General features: G+C 33.2%; 1 protein-coding gene across 1 annotated transcript in view; it reads left to right on the top strand.

Moving 5' to 3' along the window:
• The window catches only part of Homer1 (homer scaffold protein 1), a 137,882-nt gene that overhangs the window by 54,944 nt on the left and 68,087 nt on the right, over positions 1-14,851 (top strand). Inside the window, exons 3-5 of the mRNA XM_046427680.2 lie at positions 2,625-2,756; positions 7,228-7,320; positions 14,366-14,505. Coding sequence (XP_046283636.1) covers positions 2,625-2,756; positions 7,228-7,320; positions 14,366-14,505 — 365 coding nt within the window. The remainder of the gene's footprint in view (positions 1-2,624; positions 2,757-7,227; positions 7,321-14,365; positions 14,506-14,851) is intronic.

Here is a 14,851-nt window from a genome sequence, read left to right as displayed (position 1 = left end):
TCCATTGATTTACATATTACAGCCGTTCTTACAGGAGGAGTTGTTTCTTGATGAGCACTAGTAGTTTACTTGACTAATGAGTGTTTTTCCCCTTCTCTCTCTCACCTCCTTTACTGTTCTTCCTGATTAAGGTAAAAAGCCTGTAGGTGTCCCTGAGTAGAAAATGTCATTTATTCTTGTTCCTGTACTGTGCATAAAAAGTTTGCTTTAAGGTTTTCTGATCATGCTGCAGAGACATTGCATGGCTGAGAGCCAAGATTGGGGCACTACATGATCTGTAATGACACAGCATTTCTACCTCCTTCCCTTAAAAGGACAAGAACTCCAGGGTTGAGAGACATATTTATTTTAAAGCACTAAATTTTTTTCTTTTAAAAGATTAATAGTAGCATTCTAATTAAAGAATCTAAGAATTAAGTTTTTTAATTATGGAATTATCTGTTGTTTTAAAGTTTCTCTTCAACGATTAAAGAACATGTAGTACAGAGGCAGGGAAAGATTCAGTGGAGATTAAAGTGAAACTTTAACAAAGCAGAAAAAAATTAATATGAAATAGTTAAAATGGGATTCAGTGACCAACAGCATATTGGTCAGTTTTCTTAGATACCTGTAAAGCCTTTTGCTACTCCCACTTTTTGAGTGTTGTTAAGGTCACATGTAAAATGTAAAAATGTCCTTATTTCCTTGAAAATACTCCCAGTTCAAATGTTCTCCAGAGAACACTGAAGGCCCACCAAATACAAAATCAGTGCCTGCTGTCTGTGTCTGCTTGCCCGTACTCTCCATTACATCTGGTTTCACAGCACTAAGCACTCTCTGAAATTATATTATCAGCTATTTATTTACTTGTGCATTGACTGACTCCTCTTATTATAGAATGACATTCATAATTGCCTTTCATATTATTGTTTCTCAGATTTCTAGATAAATCTATCTAGAGTGTAACTCAAGAAAAAATGTTGACTAAATGATCCCTTACCGATTGTTTATAAATTTTTTCCCTTTAATTTTTCATTTTATGACAGCTCCACAAGTTAGAATAGTTGTTTGCCACATTTTTACAGTTCTAAAATATGCTGACAGAAGCCATTTTGAACTGAAAAGTAAGGTAGCTTATATTAGTGTGAATATATAAATTTTGTCTGGGGACAAGTGCTCTCATATAATAACAATAAAACATCTACTGACTGAGAAAAAGGGGCAAATTTCTGTTTTATCATGTTTAATAAGGCAGTTATCCATGTATTATACATTGTTATAATGACATGGATGCCTGCATGGCATAACTCATAAATATTTTAGGTTATGCCGTTGTTCACATGTTAAACAAATTTAGCTTTGTCTGAAAATGTTTGATTTCCTTCCTACTTTTTAATGGTTAATCAGATGGTTGCTTATGAATTTGATAATGTTTTTTTTGGGGGGGGTACCAGGGATTAAACTCTGGGGCACTCGACCACTGAGCCACATCTTTTATTTTTGTATTTTATTTAGAGACAGGGTCTCACTGAATTGCTTAGTGCCTCACCATTGCTGAGGCTGGCTTTGAACTTGGGATCCTCCTGTCTCAGCCTCCCGAGCTGTTGGGATAACAAGCATGCACCATCACGCCTGGCTTTGATAATTTATCTTTTTATTATTATTGGAGTCATATTTTAATCTTAATTTTGGAGGTCAGTAGACTATCCAACTAAAAATAATTGTCTTTCTAATACTGACCAAAAGCATGAATTAATATAATTGTTAAATTATGATCACCAAAATTAGTTTTAATAACATGATAAAATGTTAGTTTTTTAAGAAACAGTTAAAAGAGAATGATATTGTTATGACTCTATACTCTTCTATGAGAAAAGAAGTAAAGTTTATTTATTTGTTTATTGCCTTGAGTAAAGGAAAAACTACTCAATAATTGAAAGTTTCAGGTAAATCAGCTTTGAGAAACCCTTGATTATGGGTTTTAGAAAAATAAACATTATTTTTTTCTTCTGTATTTTCTTTTCCTTTTTTGGTATGTGTGTTTGAATCCAAGGGTACTTAATCATTGAGCCACATTCTCAGTCCTTTTTATTTTTTTATTTGGAAACAGTGTCTTACTAAATTGCTTAGGGCCTTGATAAGTTGCTGAAGATCATCTTGAACTTGTAATCTTTCTGCTGCAGTCTCCTGAATTGCTGGGATTTTAAGCATGCATCACTGCCTGGGCTATTTTTTTATCGGTATATTCATTTTTGAAAAATTTTTTTAGAGAGTGGGACCTTCCTTTTAAATATTTAACTACTATTATGTCTAAAGGCCTATTTCCAATGAATATCATCCAAAATTAATAAATATTGATCCTAACTATTTAAAGGGAAGAAACTCTTTGATATTTTTTAGATTACAGGAAAATTTATTTTGAATATAAGATGTTAAAATTTTTGATCGACAGATGCCATTATATTTATATTATATTAGGTACCATGTTTCCACATTGTCATTTACAATGCTGGAAACTAGTTCTACAACTGTCTTTATATATTTAACATTGAGACTTACAAGTAATTCTAAATTTTTATGTAACTAAATGTTCCTGTGTTTAAATGCCTGTTTGCCAATTTTTGGCTGCTTGTTTTATTTTTCAGGCAATAATAAATAGCACCATCACTCCAAACATGACATTTACTAAAACATCTCAGAAGTTTGGCCAGTGGGCCGATAGCCGGGCAAACACTGTTTATGGATTGGGATTCTCTTCTGAGCATCATCTTTCAAAAGTAAGTTAAAGTATAAGATCTGAGTGAAAATCATCTTCAGTTCACGTCTTCAGTGTATATTAGCAAATGGAGAGTATAAAATATAGGAGAAATTTGTTTAATAGTCTTGGAACAACTGTAGTGACTTTACAGCAAGAAGAGATCATTGACCACAAGAATGGGATCTTAAGTATAATAAGTTATACTCCATGTATGTATAAAATATCAAAATATACTCTACTGTCATGTATATCTAAAAAGAACTAATAAAAAAATCATTGGATTCTTCTTTCTTTTTTAAAAATATTTATTTAGTTATACATGGACATAATATCTTTATTTTGTTTGTTTATTTTTATGTGGTGCTGAGGATCGCACCCAGGGTCTCACACGTGCAAAGCGAGCACTCTACCGCTGAGCCACAACCCTAGCCCCTGGATTCTTCTTTCACTCGGAAACTTTATTGTATACATTAAAAATAGCTATCATTTGTTAAGAGAATTTGTGTGGTTAATTATTTGTATAATAGGAAATAAAAGATGGGGATTAATATTTCAGAGGCATTTTGCTCAAAGATTTGCATTCTCAGATGGAGATAAGGTAGGGTAGACACCAGCCTCTTCTGAATGGTGAAAACTGAAGCTGATAGTGATATAGATTTCAGCTTTTATATGACAACAGGCACATATAAATTTTTGAGTTCAGGAAAAATTGTGCTTTATCTGAGTGTAGAGTACTCTGAACTCTCTGATGCAATACAGAGTGGGATCCAGTGGTCACATGAGGACTTGGGTAATACTAACCAAGTAAATTACTTTGGCCAGAACAGCCAATAAAACATGAAACATCACCAGACTAACTACTGGAAATAAAGCAGTTGGTCTTGCTATCAGCAGAAGCCATGCCGTGTTCATACCAGTAGCACCTAGAGTTCTTATGGATATTATACAGAAAGAATATATAAGGAAAAGGAAACAATCTCAGGATATTAAGATGATCAAGAAGATGAATTTTACTCTGCTTTCCATATTTTGCACCCACCAGACCTAAAGATTTATGATAAAACTGCTGTGTTTGAAGTATTCTGTTAAAAAGATAACACCATGTTTGAAACATTTTGTGTATGATTTGGTGTACACAGATTCTGATGACTTGAGAATTAAAATTGTGCAAGTGCAGAGTGACCAGGCTCTTGTAGATGGACACTGTTAATATTTACCTTAAGGGGCTGGGGTTGTGGCTCAGTGGTAGAGCACTTGCGTAGCATGTGTGAGGCACTGGGTTCCATTCTTAGCACCGCATATAAATAAATGAATAAAATAAAGGTTCCATCAACATTTTAAAAAATTACCTTAGCAATTTATTGCAGATATCATTCATATTTTTTAAAATGAGCTTTTAGAAAAGCTTATACTTTAGTGAATATTATACATAGTTCAATAGTTGAAATAATCTACTTTGTTCTCCTTTAGTTATAGACATTTCTTACTTAACACTAATGTTTTCAGGTGTATTAATTATAGTTTGAAGCTCAATTTTAAGACTATTTTAACTTTTGCCTTTGTGATTATTAGTCATTCTCTTTACAATGATTAAAACAAATAAGGGTTATGTGATTTTGTTTCTCTTACACATGCCTTATTCCAGAAATATATTTCTGGAAGTGTAGTATAGTTATGAGTTTTAGATTCAAAGTATCTCAACATAACATGGAGCATTGCCCTTCCATCAACAATTCCCTTGGAAAATTATGTTTATTCTAACACATTTGTTGTTACTCAGAACCTTTTTAGAACTTTTCTTTTGGAACTGTCTATTAAAACTGGAGCTGAAAATAACACACATACTTCACTCCCCTCCCCACCAAAAAGAATATTCCACTTGTTGAATTTCTTGATTTTATAGTACAAGAACTAAATTGTGGATTGATTTCTCAAGTAAACTTGCACAAGATGATTTTTAGGCCTAAGTAATTTTTTTTAAATATTAATTTTTTAGTTGTATTTGGACACAGTAACTTTACTTATTTATTTATTTTTATGTGGTGCTGAAGATCGAACCGGGCCTCACATATGCTAGGCAAGTGCTCTACTGCTGAGCCACAACCCCCGCCCCAGGCCTAAGTAATTTTGATGATAAATTCTTTGTTACATCTTTCGAATTACTGAGCAGCTAGCTAATATAGTAAAGGAATAGTTTATTAAATTCTGTCCATCACTGTCTCTTATTTGGTATTTTTGTCTGAGAATGGCTTTTATTTTTCAAGATTTTTTTTCTCATTAAAGTTAGCTAATACTGGGCTGGGGACTCAAGCGGTAACGAGCTTGCCTGGTACGCGCCGGGCGCTGGGTTCGATCCTCAGCACCACATAAAAATTTAAAAAAATAAAGATGTGTCCACCGAAAATTGAAAAATAAATATTAAAAAATTCTCTTCTTTTCTCCTCTCTCTCTCTCTCTCTCTCTCAAAAAAAAAAAAAAAGTTAGCTAATACTTTTAACCAATTATTACTAGTGTGAACCCTGTTATTTTAAGGTAGATTGAATATTGAGAAACATCCCTTAAGCTCCTGGAGGCAAGTCTGATTCATTTATGTATTGGATTTGTAGCTCAAAGAGTGTTAAGATCAGCATCTTGTGAATGTGTTGATCCACAGATCCAGACAAAAATTATGATTTATTTTCCAAGCTACCTTGAGGATTAATTTCGGTGCTTTTCAAATTGTAGGGAACTCAAAGGAATTTATAATCACTTACATAAATGAAGCAAGCATATAAATATTCTGGTTTGTTTTATTAAAAAACCATGAGTGAGTCAAAGCATTACAAGGATTTGGAGAATGCTCTGAAGACAATTGTAGATAACGCCTCTCAAAACAAAGGGAAGCTTCATGATTGGAAGAAATGTATGGTCGCCTAAGGTTGATTGATGTGAGCAGAATTCCAGCTATACTTGGATCATTAGCCGGCTTACTTAAGTTGTATTTGTTGTTATGGCAACTAAAGCCATCATGTTTTTCTTTTGCTGAAAACTAAAGATATAAAAATAAGCCATAGTATTTATGAAGTTGAAAGGATTTTAAACATAAAATATTTTGCAATGTTAAATTAGCAGAAGAGAAACCATGATTATATAAAGAGAATTTAATTTAAATTGTTTTTCTTTCATTTCCACCAATGTTTAGACTTTAGCTTTGTATTAAATTTTTTTTTTTCATGTAAGAGGATATTCTGTTTCACTAGAGAAGTATAGTAGCACAGATTCAGTTCCTTGGTCTATCTCCCTGGATGTGGAGGTGACAAGGTTAAAATAAGAAGGGAAAGTTGTGATGATGACATATCATAAAATACAGAGATTTTTTAAAATATAGCTAATAGAACTTAGTCTGCCTCATTTTAAAGCCTATTTAAGTCCAACAGTTGGAACATCTTGTTTATGTTTAGCACTGAGTCACAAAGATTATAGATTTTACAAAAGAATCACTTTTTCCTTTAATGAATTAAATTTTGACTCTCCTCAATCTCTCAGGGCAAATCAGTCCTTTCCTCTCAAAACTTTCCTTCCCAAAACTGAAATCAGTGCTTGCTTGTGTGAGCTTGTAAAGGAAGCTATAATTTCATATTTTTATTACCAACTCTAACAGGTATTTAAAGTTACACAGACAATTTAGGTTTTTAAATTTAGTTGTTTTGTTACTCTCTGCTAATAGTCATATATTAGCCTCACTTCACAAACATTTAAAATGGGTAATATTTGTAGGCATGATGTTTTATGGTTTTCTGTAGGTTTCTAAGAATTAGTATTTTATGAGCAGAAATTTTTGTTTTGAAATTACCAATCTTAAAAGACCTATGTAGAGTGTATTATCTTTTTCTGGTGGTGTACCTCAGTTGCTTAGAAATATTTGGAAATGAATTTTTATTTGTCAGTTAGTGATAATAGTAAATGTTACTATTTATAACATTGAAAATAAAATGACTTAATTAAAAGCATTTTTTAGTACTGTGATTTTTATAAGTACTTAAGAAATTCAATTTTCTCAGTGATAAACAATATAGTATGCTATTTTTTTTAGTTGTAGATGGATGCAACACTCCTATTTTATTCATTAATTTCCATGTGGTATCGAGGATCAAACCCAGTACCCCACACATGTGAGGCAGTTGCTCTACCACTGAGCCACAAACCCATCCCCTAGTATGCTATTTTTACTAGTTTTAGTACATTATTTTTGAGCAACCAAGGAGGTATATAGATAAGCTAGCTGACACCACATTCTAACTTCATTATATAGTGATGCTTTTGAATGAAAATTTGTCTAAGTATGTTATACCCAATGAATGTTTGTTGTAGGGCTTCTTTTTCATATTATAAGCTATAATTGCTTTGAAGGCTACAGTGTTTGTATGTTAATTATTCAGAAAATGAAAGACAAATACAGTAAAATTGGGCACTGTGAGTTTGGCTAATGTATACAGTCTTTATACATTCAGTTTGCAGAAAAGTTTCAGGAATTTAAAGAAGCTGCTCGCCTGGCAAAGGAGAAATCACAAGAGAAGATGGAACTTACCAGTACACCTTCACAGGTAGTATTTCATTTCTATTTTTGTTTATGAGCCTTGTTCATTTCAGATGGTGCCTTTTATGCCAGATCAAAATTTGTGGAAATAGCAAAATTAATTTCCAAAGTGGATATAAAAATGTACTTTTTTAGTTAATATCTAATGGTAGACAGATTTTTTTAATCAAAGGGAGTATCGAAGATGCTTATATTTGGGAAATTCTGTGAAATATAAAAGAATAAAGAAATATGTTAAGTTCATCAACATTTGAGAGCCAAAATATACAGACCTTAATTTATCTTTACAAAACATTGAAATTTTATCATTGATTTAATGTATTCCTAGCCAGAGGAATACTAAGAACAAAAAATTTAATTTCTCTTTTCTCCCTGTGTTCGTCAGTTTTCCTTCACCGTGGCAAAATATCTGACTTAAACAACTTAAAAGAGGATAAATTTATTTTGGTTCCAGTTTTCAGAGGTGTTAGTAGTGTATGATCATTTGACCCTGTTGCTTTGGCCCTGTGTCAACACAGTGCGTCATTGTGGAGCAAACTGTTCCCCTCGTGGCAGGCAGAAAGCAAAGACGGAGAAGTAGTAATTGGAGTCCCAGTATCCCTTGCAAGGCATGCCTCCAATGACCTAACTTCTTTCTACTCTGCCTCAACTGCTAAAGGTTCTACCACCCTTCAACGTGCTGTTAACCAAGCATTTAGCCTATGGGCCTATAAAATCCAAAACACAATGCTACCTTTACTCCTTTTGTGACAATTTGTAATATTTGTCTTGTGTGAATCTTATGGCCCCCAGCAATTCTTGCCCTACCTGATTTACTGTTTTACCCAGTCTTTTTCATTAATGTTTTGCCTGAAAAATAGACTTAGGGATTCAGCAAAAAGGAAGTTAAATAGGATAATCAATAAGTGATTAAGTGGAATAATGGATGATAATAAACAATTGGTCATAGCTTTTGTTTGGTTTGAAGGTAACACACTGCTTAAGAGTATACATTTTTTTTTTTTTTTTTGGTAGTGGGGATTGAACTCGGGCGTACAACCATCGAGCTACATCCCTAGCCCTATTTCATATTTTATTTAGAGACAGGGTCTCACTGAGTTGCTTAGTGCCTTGCTTTTGCTGAGGCTGGCTTTAAACTTGTGATCCTCCTGCGACAGCTTCCCAAGACAACAGAATTACAGGAGTGTGCCACTTCGCCTGCTAAAAGTATGAATATTTGAGTCAGAAGAAGACATGTGTCCTTTTTCTGTCACTTTATGATCTTGGGAAAGTTGTTTAACCTAGTGTGTTTGCACATCTGTAAAATGAGTGTTACATTACTTATTTTACAGAATTGATGTGAAGAAAAATATGATAACGACAGTGTCAGGTCATAATTAATAATGTGGGCTGTAGGCCATTCATTCTAAGTATGAATCTTGGCTCCAATCTTTACTACTTTTATGAACTTAAGACAAGTTGCTGTTTTTAGGGGGGGGTTTTTGGTCTATAAAATGTAAATATGAATGACATATCCTTCTTAGAGTTATTGTCAAAATTAAATGGGGATCAGAAAATGCTTAGTATATATTAAATGAATGCTCAAGAAATATGGACAACTGTTCTTGATGATGTGGTTGTAAAGGTGAGGATAATGATATAAAGGAATAAAATAATATCTGGCACATAACAGTTATCTAGAAAAGACATTTACCTTAATCGTATAAATCCTGAATCAAAATTTCCTGGAAGACTTGTTAAAATACAAATTGCTGAGTCCCACTCACAGTGTTGTTTATTTAGTAGGTCTGATATGGGGCCCAAGTATTTGCCTTTTTGTTACCTTTTCTCAGAGGATGCATATGCTTTTGGTCTGGGGACCATCTTTGAGAAAAATAGTGCTGTGGGTAATCATTCCACCTCCCTAAAGCCTTGAGATGAAAGGAGTCTGGCATTTAGAGCAGTTAGCCAATTCCCCATTCTTAGACTCTTGAGCTAGGATTATACACTTGACTTAGTACATAGAGAGTTAAAGCTGAGATGAGCCTGGAAAGGGACCATTATAGCAGAGGTTAAAGAGACTGTAAGAAGTCTTGATGAGTTTGAAGAGCAGGTAGAAAGAGAATGGGATAGGAGGACAGAAGCATAAGCTCTCTCACCTGTTGGAACCAAAACCAGTTAATAATCTGTTAATTTAAAAAGTCAGTTAATGTGAGAAAGTTAAAAAAAAATTACTTTAAAATTTGTAAGTTTAAATCTAATAATATAATTTTTATTCAGTATCTTGATGTAAATACATATGAATGTCAGTTTTTGTCATTTTTCTGCCAGTTGTTTATTATAATATATAACACATGCTATTCAGTTGCCATAAATTGGTTTGGAACAAATGAAGTTTGCTCTTTGTCAAGCATTTAGTGCAACAGGTGGGTACAAAATTCATAAACAGAGTGGAGATTAACCCTATAGCTCTGACCATCATCGTTCAGTTGGTATGCTGTACAATAGGAAAGGAAGAGCATGGGTTAATCTAGAGAGTCAGATTGATTGATTGTTTGATTTTCACAGTGATGGGAATTGAACACAGGTCTTTATGCATACTAGCCAGTGCACAACCACTGAGATACACCCCCAGCTCTGCAATACCTCTGTGGATATTAAAATGGGATTTTAAAAAATCGTGACTCTAGATGGTGACTAAGTATAGGGAATAATTTACAACAGAAGGTTAGGAAATACGTCTTGAGGTCTTGGCCCCATCTTCCTTTATGTGTCTGTTTGCTCTTCTGGTCTCTTGCCTCTATCTCTACTGACTGGAATCTCAAAAATTGTTAGCTCCTCTCCCAGTTTTTCCTGTCAGAGCCTCTGATTAGGAAAGACTGGGGTTCTCATCTTCATTCAAGTATGAAAAACTGGAGTGGAATGGGTCTCCCATGAATGTTAAATGATAAAGGATCCTGTTTACTGTTTTTGTTTTTGTTTTAAGTGATACTGGGGATTGAGTCCCAAGTCCTCATAAATGCCAGGCAAGTGCTCTACCACTGAGCTACATCTATAGCCCTCTTTTTTGTTTCTTGAGACAAGGTCTTACCCAAAGTATGTGCCTTCATGCCCAGCCAATCCTGTCTTACTTAAGTCAAAAAGGAGAAAACTTGAACAGGAATTTTAATTTCAGGCTTTGTTTGGATTAAAGGGAAGGTGATAGTGGTACTGGGTCTGTCTAGGGCAGAAGGACAATGATGCCCCAGGTCCCCACTACTCCGTCTCCCAGAGTTGGTCGTCATAACACCCTGAAGGCTGGTCCCAGAGTGCTGGACACATTAGTTTCTTTTTCACATGATTTAGAATATTCTTAGTTTTTTATTTTTTTCTTTCTTGCCATTTCATAAATTGATAATGAAAAAGAATTCTTACCAAGCATTTCTTTACTTTTATATCTACACTTTTTTTTTTAAATATGAAAATATGTGTTTTATTCTTGAGACATACCACATATTACAGATTATTGAATAAACTACAGAAAAATACAGATTAATCTGATGTTAATAATTGTTTACATCTCTAAACTTTCAGTTTTTTTGTACACACCTACCTATTTTACTGACATCTTACAGACAGATACATGCATACATACATATTATACAGACATAAAGTGGTTTTAATTCAATTAAATGGTTTTAAAATTGTGTCTGAGGGAGCTTTTAACTTAATATAACTTATTTTTTTTTATATTTTTTCCATTTATTATCAAAAATTTATTTTTATTTTATTTTATTTTTTTTATTGGTTGTTCAAAACATTATAAAGCTCTTGACATATCATATTTCATACATTAGATTCAAGTTGGTTATGAACTCCCAATTTTACCCCAAATACAGATTGCAGAATCACATCGGTTACACATCCACATTTTTACATAATGCCCTATTAGTAACTGTTGTATTCTGCTACCTTTCCTATCCTCTACCATCCCCCCTCCCTCCCCTCCCATCTTCTCTCTCTACCCCATCCACTGTAATTCATATCTCTCCTTGTTTATTTTCCCATTCCCCTCACAACCTCTTATATGTAATTTTGTACACTTTTTAATTTTTTTTTTAACGATCTGGACATGTCAGTCAGCCTTCTTAATATTGACTCAGATTTTAATTTCCAAAAATACATTTGTATTTATTTTGACTATCATTTTTCTTTTTCTGATTGTAGATTATTTGTTTTGGTGGGAAGCATGGGGAGTTTCCCAGAAACTGTGAGAAGCAAAGTGAGACATGAGTGGTTTTATTTTCTCAAAATAAGATATAAAGATAATAGAGGCCTCATTAGATCTCTTTTTGTTTACATTTACTTTTTTTGCATTTTTCAGTTATCAGTGTTGGTTTATATATACATATAGATATGAATACAGACACATGTGTGTGTGTGTGTATATATATATATCTCAAACATTTTAATTGATATCATGTAAATATCAGCCGTATTAGCTTAAGAATTTCTTCCTAAAGAGCAGTTATCCTTTTTTTCCACAAATTTTGTACTCTAATAATTATAAACCTCAAGTTTTTTATTTTAACTTTTGACTCAAAGATATAAAATGTTGGTTTGTGGACAGAGAAGAGTATTTTTTAAAAGAATAACGAAAGTTGATTATTCAGAAAATTAACACAAACTTTAGATAGAAAAAGAACTAGATATTTAGAATATGTTAAATTAAAAAACAAATTTCACAGGGCTATTTTCAGCATATACACAATGTCTAGAAGTTTTCACAAAACACTTGGCTATTCATAGACTACTTTTGTATAGTTGGAAAGAAAGGGGTTTTTATTTTCCTGTTATGCTTTTATGGAGCCTTTTCTTGTTCCCATGGGCACATATTAACTATTTTTTTTAACTATACTTTGAGTAGATTTTTTGTTTTTCATTTTAGGTATAATTATCTAGGATAACTAAATATCTCTTTAGTTAACAATAGTTAATATTCTAGTTCTCTGAAGAAAAGTCTGCTGCATTGACATGTTGAAATTATTGTAATCTCTATCCCTTTCATCTTCCCCTTCCTTCTCACTTTAATTTGCCTCTGACAGTGGTCTTCCTACTTCTGCAGCATCAATATTCATAGCCTTCCTAGTTCCCCTGCTTCAATTCCATTATGTTTATTTTATCCTGTAGAAACAGGAGTATTTACCCCAGAAGGAGGTAAAAATGTTGCTCCTGTTCCTCTCTCTCAATCCTGATCTCCTTTCGTCCTCCTTGTTCTTCTCCATTGCTTCTGGAAAATTCTTAAATCCCTTAATTGCTAATCCTAGGGATGCCCTTTTAGTTTAACAAGGTAATTTGTTTGTATTATCATTTCTATTAAATAAAATCATGGCCAACTTAACTGTTTAGTAAGTTAGACAGCCAACCTTGATTGACTTAGTTTGCTTTGACCTGTCTGGCAGGGGGAGGGGGGATTGGGGGGCAGACCTGACTTATTAATACCAAAGATGATAATCTCATGTTTTTTTACTGGCTGCTTAAGCTTTCTCTGACTAATTAATATGGCCCATGACTGACCAAGAAGTGTAGTCACTTTGTGGATATTGTTCCTATTATTCACCTAAAATGATTTGACTTTGTTGTAAAGCAATTTAATGTTGTCATACTATACTGTAGACTTTATTCTCTCATGATCTGTTAGTTAATGGAAACAAAAAGAATTTAGGAGAAAGATTTAATAAAGAATAACATTGAAGGTTAAATAGATATTCCATTAATAATTGAAAAATGGATAAATGATAATGCGAAATTAAGAAACTGTTCTTTTGCTTTGCCTGGTTGTGCTCACCTGAAGTCGAGCACTTGGGAGGCTCAGGACAGGGAGCATCACCCTAGCCATATAGTGAGACCCTGTCTCAAAAAAAGAAAAACTTCTTTTTCATCGTTGATAGCTTGTCTAATTTATAGTTTATTTAAATATGAAACAAAAAGCACATAGTAATAGTAAGCCAGAAGTCCCATAAAAGAAAAATTTATCACAATTAATATTTTTGCATGTTTTTAGCTGTTCATGTACATTTTTAAAGTATATGGGTTATCATAACCTAGATACTGCTTTATATTCTCATTTTTCCGATTATTAGCATTTTCCTATATTGATAATATCTAACTTTTTTTATTTCTTTCAAATTGGCAGATTATGATCATACCTAACCACTCTGTTAGACACTTAAGTTTTAATTTTCTACCTCACTATAGATGAGTATTTCAGTACAGCCCAGGTATCATAAGAGGTTCCCCAAGCTGCTGTTTAACAGTCTGGTGCTAGGGCCTACTCCTGGTTAACAGGTTTATCAAATTATCCTTCATTCTGGTTTCTAATAACAACTTTGAGTAATTGGATGATAGCAGACATAAGAGTGTCAAATTGAGCTTTATAATTTATTTTCCAAAGTGATAAATTTACTTTGACAGACAAATCTTGATTAAAAGTAAAAAAAAAAAAGACAAGTTATGACAAAAAATAATTCTGTTATGAATACCAATTTAAAAAGCTGAAATGTATTAATATCTTGCATGATTCATTATAGAGGTATTTCTGGTTGCTTTTCTAAATAGCTTTGTAGGAATTGAAAAACAGGGAAGATAAGAAAAATTTAAATTTATTGCAAATTTCATTCTCCGCTTTGCCTTCCTCCACTTCTATTCTCTTCTTTTCCTCAACCCCTCCTATTGCCTGCTTCTTCCTCCAAAATAAAATCATATCTCCTTGCATTTTTGTGCCATTTTTTTCTGAAGTAATTTTTTGCATCTTTTTTTTTTTTACTTACAATAAACCAAAAGTTTTTCATTTCTTTGAAACTACATTTCTAATTGTTTACATTTCTAAATTGTATTGTGTTTCAGTGAGTTTTCTTATGAGTTGTTTTGCTTCAAAAATTCACTTTCAACTTTAAGACTTGAAATTTCAGTGGAAATTTGGTTTATAAAAAGGCTACATCACAGTCAGTTTTAACTTTAATATGATATGTGTTCTTGAACAAAAGTATAACTCCTTTTTTTTCCCCCCTCCTTCCTCCATCCCTTTCCTTAAGGAATCAGCAGGCGGGGATCTTCAGTCTCCTTTAACACCCGAAAGTATCAATGGGACAGATGATGAAAGAACACCTGATGTGACACAGAACTCAGAGCCAAGGGCTGAACCAACTCAGAATGCATTGCCATTTTCACATAGGTACAGATTCAATTCACCAATCATGATTAAGTAAAATGTGTAAATATGGAAGTTTGTTTGGTTTCAGAAACTCTGAAGTTACTTCAGAACTCATATCCTCTGAGTGAAAAATTCCAGGTCAGACTTCTTTTAATGTATTGTTTATAGTTGCCTGGATGGGTCAGAGTAAACATTTCCTTTACCTATGTAGAAAAAGGAGTATTGGGCTGGGGTTGTAGCTCAGTGGAGGTGCGCTTGCCTAGCATGTGTGAGGCACTAGGTTCGATTCTTAGCACCACATACAAATAAATAAAATAAAGGTCCATCGACAACTAAAAAATATTTTTAAAAAAGAAAAAGGAGTATT

Source organism: Marmota monax, unplaced genomic scaffold, assembly GCF_021218885.2.
Source record: "Marmota monax isolate L192 unplaced genomic scaffold, Marmota_monax_Labrador192_F-V1.1 WCK01_AAM20220418_F8-fsc00018, whole genome shotgun sequence".
Classification (NCBI taxonomy): domain Eukaryota; kingdom Metazoa; phylum Chordata; class Mammalia; order Rodentia; family Sciuridae; genus Marmota; species Marmota monax.
This window is presented reverse-complemented; position numbering and strand designations above follow the sequence as displayed.